We start from the raw sequence: 3989 nt of genomic DNA, 5'->3' as shown, positions 1-3989 counted from the left end.
TTGGATTCTGCAGGGATTTTATTTCAGAGAGAATTCCGTGTCTGGGACTGGGAGTGCAGGGAGATGCCAAGGGACAGTGAGGGATGCCTGAGCAGGATCCCAAATCAACCAGGATTGGGCTGCAACACCCTGGGCTCAGCCCCACGAGAGCTTTGGGGCCCCCCGTGCTCCATCCTGCAGATCCATGAAGGATTTTGGGATCTAAAGCCATGGAGCTGTGCCTCTGCTGCAGCTGCAGCTGGACAGAGAAGGGGGTTTCCCTAAATAACCCAAATCTGAGCTTTCAACACTCAATTTCCATGATCCAGAGATTCAAACCCACCCCAACAGGCAATGAGGGGCCCCAAAACACCCCTGGGAGAGCCAAAGGACACCCAGTTCCCTCCATCCCAATCCACTCTGCTGCTCTCAGGTCACATTCCTGGCCAAGCTTCTTCCAAAATTCATTAAACAAAAGGGACATGATAGGAGAGGGTTAAATCCAGAACAAGCAAGAGCAGCAAAGAAACCCCTGGAAAAGGCTCTTGGAGCCTTCACAGCCTGATTTTGAGTTACAATCCAGGGATTTTTGAGAACTCCAAGAGCATTTCCATGGATCACAGGGAACAAAGTCATAAAATCATAAATAACCACGAACTCGTTTCATTTGCTGAGCCCAAAATCCCACACTGGGCCATTAAAAACCAGTAGTGACAATATTAATGCTCGAGTTTCCCGTTCTGATGGGAACAGGAGACGTTTTCCAGTGATAAAATCTGCTCTGGCAGCAGAGGTAGCTCCAGCTGTAGTGTCACACCACGTCCAGCCACAGCAGCATCCCCAAACGTCACCCAGGAGGGGATTTAGGGAATTTTTAGCTTATTTGCCTATTTAGTCCAGCAGAGCAGCGCTCCTGGAGGTCAGTGTTTGTACCATGGGGGGTCAAAACGCTTCGGGATGAGGAATTTGCAGGGATTGAAAGGAAAATGGGGAGGGGTCAGGCTGCTCCTGTGTCCCCCCCAAGTCGTGTCTCCCATCCAGGGATGATTTGGGGTTCAGCAAAGGAACCCCGAGGGTTCTGGGGTGTTGTCCCAGAGCGGTGGTGGCCCCCAGGGCTCCGGTGTTGGGGTCCAGCCCCCCCCCGGTTATTTGGGGGGGTGGGAGGGCGGCGGCTCCAGGTGCAGGGTCCGGGTGACGCTTACCGTGCTCCCGCAGGCCAGGAAGGAGGCGCCCAGGGCAATGAGGCACAGCCACGTCTGCGGGGACAGGAGGGGACAGGAGGGGACGGTCAGGCTGGGACAGGGGTGCCACGGGGTTATGGAATGGGGCAGAAAACCTCTGGGTCCAGCACTGGCCGTGTCCCCAAGTGCCACTTCCAGCCGGCTCTCAGGGAATGGGGACCCCACCCCGCCTTGGGGAGCTGTGTCAGGGTCTGGCAGCTCTTTCCAGGAATTGTCCCCAATATCCAACCTCAGCTTCCCCTGGAGGCTGTTTCCCCTGGTCCTGTCCCCTGGTCCTGTCCCCTGGTCCTGTCCCCTGGTCCTGTCCCCTGGTCCTGTCCCCTGGTCCTGTCCCCTGCGAGCACAGCCTGACCCCACCTGGCTGCCCTCTCCTGTCAGGCAGGTTTGGGGGGCCAGAAGAGCCCCCTGAGCCTCCTTTCCTCCAGGCTGAGCCCCCCCAGCTCCCTCCAGCCCCTTCCCAGCCCCTCAGTGATCGGCACTGGGGACCCCAAACCTGGGCCTGGCTGGGGCAAACCCCACTGGGGTCCCACGGGGGATCCCCTGGGGGTCACTCATGGATCAGGGGTCGGGCAGAACCTGCCCCTCAAGGCCTTGTGGCCAATGGCTCCGTACCCGGGTGACAACTGCGGTCCCCTGGTGCCTGCACTGGGACCAGTGCCTGGGACCAGCCCCCCTGGGGACCCAGAGCTGAGAGGGGAGGGGACAGCCCCAGGGGATGGCACCAGGGACAGCCCCAAGGGATGGCACCGGGGACAGCCCCAGGGGATGGCATTGGGGACAGCCCCAAGGGATGGCATTGGGGACAGCACCAAGGGACAACATCGGGGACAGTCCCAAGGGACAGCACCGGGGACAGTCCCAAGGGACGGCATCGGGGACAGTCCCAAGGGACAGCATTGGGGACAGCACCAGGGGATGGCACCAGGGACAGTCCCAGGGGATGGCACCAGGGACAGCCCCAAGGGACAGCATTGGTGACAGTCCCAGGGGATGGCATTGGGGACAGCCCCAAGGGACAGCATCAGGGACAGTCCCAAGGGATGGCACTGGGGACAGCCCCAGAGGACAGCATTGGTGACAGCCCCAAGGGATGGAATTGGGGACAGTCCCAAGGGACAGCACTGGGGACAGTCCCAAGGGATGGCATCGGGGACAGTCCCAGAGGACAGCATTGGGGACAGTCCCAAGGGACAGCATTGGGGACAGCCCCAAGGGATGGCATTGGGGACAGCCCCAAGGGATGGCATTGGGGACAGCACCAAGGGACAGCATTGGTGACAGCCCCAAGGGATGGCATTGGGGACAGCCCCAGGGGACAACATCAGGGACAGTCCCAGGGGATGGCCCCGGGGACAGTCCTCAGGTGAGGGGGGGTTCAGGTGAGGGGGGGTTCAGGTGAGGGGGGGTTCAGGTGAGGGGGGGTTCAGGTGAGGGGGGGTTCAGGTGAGTCCCCACCTGCAGAGCTGCTCCAGCTCCAGGCACCACAAGCAGGACGTGGAGCTGCTGGAGCCAGTCCAGGGGAGGATTTCTGGGAGGAATTCCTCCCTGTGAGGAGACACTGGCCTGGATTCCCCAGATGATTCCCCACCCCTAGAAGTGTCCAAGGCCAGGCTGGATGCACCTGGCCAGGTGGGAGCTGTCCCTGCCCGGGGCAGAGGGCTTGGATGAAATTGCCTTTCAAACCCCTCCCAGCCCATCCCACCCTGCGGTTCCAGGGTCATTCCACCATTTGCACAGACACACAGACAGGTGCACAGACACACAGACAGGTTCCAAAGCCTTGTCCCAGCTGGGAGGGGGCCCAGGTGGAGCCTGACTCACCAGGTACGCCACGAAGGACAGGTAGATGACGCTGAGCACGGCGGCCCCGATGTAGAGCCCCAGGTTGTGCAGGGACATCACGTAGGCCACCACGAAGTACATGTTGATGCAGCAGATGAGCAGGATCAGGAGACCCCCGGCCACCTTCCAGAACCTGGCAGCAAGGTGAGACACAGAGGGTGAGGTGGGGGATGCAGCAGGTGAGGGCCAGGTGTGCCCAGGGGAGGGGCAGGTGTGCCCAGGTGTCCCCAGGTGTCCCCAGGTGTGCCCAGGTGAGGGGAAGGTGTACCCAGGTGTCCCCAGGTGTCGGGAAGGTGTGCCCAGGTGTCCCCAGGTATACCCAGGTGTCCCCAGGTGTCCCCAGGTGAGGGGAAGGTGTGCCCAGGTGAGGGGAAAGTGTGCCCAGGTGTCCCCAGGTGCGCCCAGGTGCGCCCAGGTGTGCCCAGGTGAGGGGAAAGTGTGCCCAGGTGAGGGGAAAGTGTGCCCAGGTGTGCCCAGGAGAGGGGCAGGTGTGCCCAGGTGTCCCCAGGTGCGCCCAAGGTGTGCCCAGGTGTGCCCAGGTGGCCCCAGGTGTGCCCAGGTGTGGGGAAGGTGTCCCCAGGTGAGGGGCAGGTGTCCCCAGGTGCACCCAGGTGTGCCCAGGTGCGCCCAGGTGTCCCCAGGTGTGCCCAGGTGAGGGGAAAGTGTGCCCAGGTGCCCCCAGGTGTCTCCAGGTGAGGGGAAGGTGTGCCCAGGTGTCCCCAGGTGTCCCCAGGTGTCCCCAGGTGCCCCCAGGTGGCCCCAGGTGGCCCCCGTGGCACTCACAGGCCGTTGGCGAAGTCGTGCATGACGCTGGGCAGGCTGGTGAAGGTGAGCACCGGGATCAGCGCGAACGGGAGCTGCAACAGGCAGGAAACCAGAGAGGGAAGAGCTGGAATCGCTCTGATCACTGCGGAACCCCGGGATGGG

The 3989-nt window shown here is 61.9% G+C and overlaps 1 protein-coding gene across 1 annotated transcript in view; it reads right to left on the bottom strand.

The window, feature by feature from the left end:
- The window catches only part of LOC107199188 (natural resistance-associated macrophage protein 2-like), a gene marked incomplete at its 5' end in the record, with an annotated part of 19258 nt that overhangs the window by 6677 nt on the left and 8592 nt on the right, over positions 1-3989 (bottom strand). The window contains 3 exons of the mRNA XM_033511698.1: positions 1182-1235; positions 3042-3195; positions 3846-3919. Coding sequence (XP_033367589.1) covers positions 1182-1235; positions 3042-3195; positions 3846-3919 — 282 coding nt within the window. The remainder of the gene's footprint in view (positions 1-1181; positions 1236-3041; positions 3196-3845; positions 3920-3989) is intronic.

Source organism: Parus major, unplaced genomic scaffold (assembly GCF_001522545.3).
Source record: "Parus major isolate Abel unplaced genomic scaffold, Parus_major1.1 Scaffold484, whole genome shotgun sequence".
Lineage (NCBI taxonomy): Eukaryota > Metazoa > Chordata > Aves > Passeriformes > Paridae > Parus > Parus major.
The sequence above is the reverse complement of the archived record's forward strand: the minus strand, read 5'-3'. Positions and strand labels throughout refer to the sequence as shown.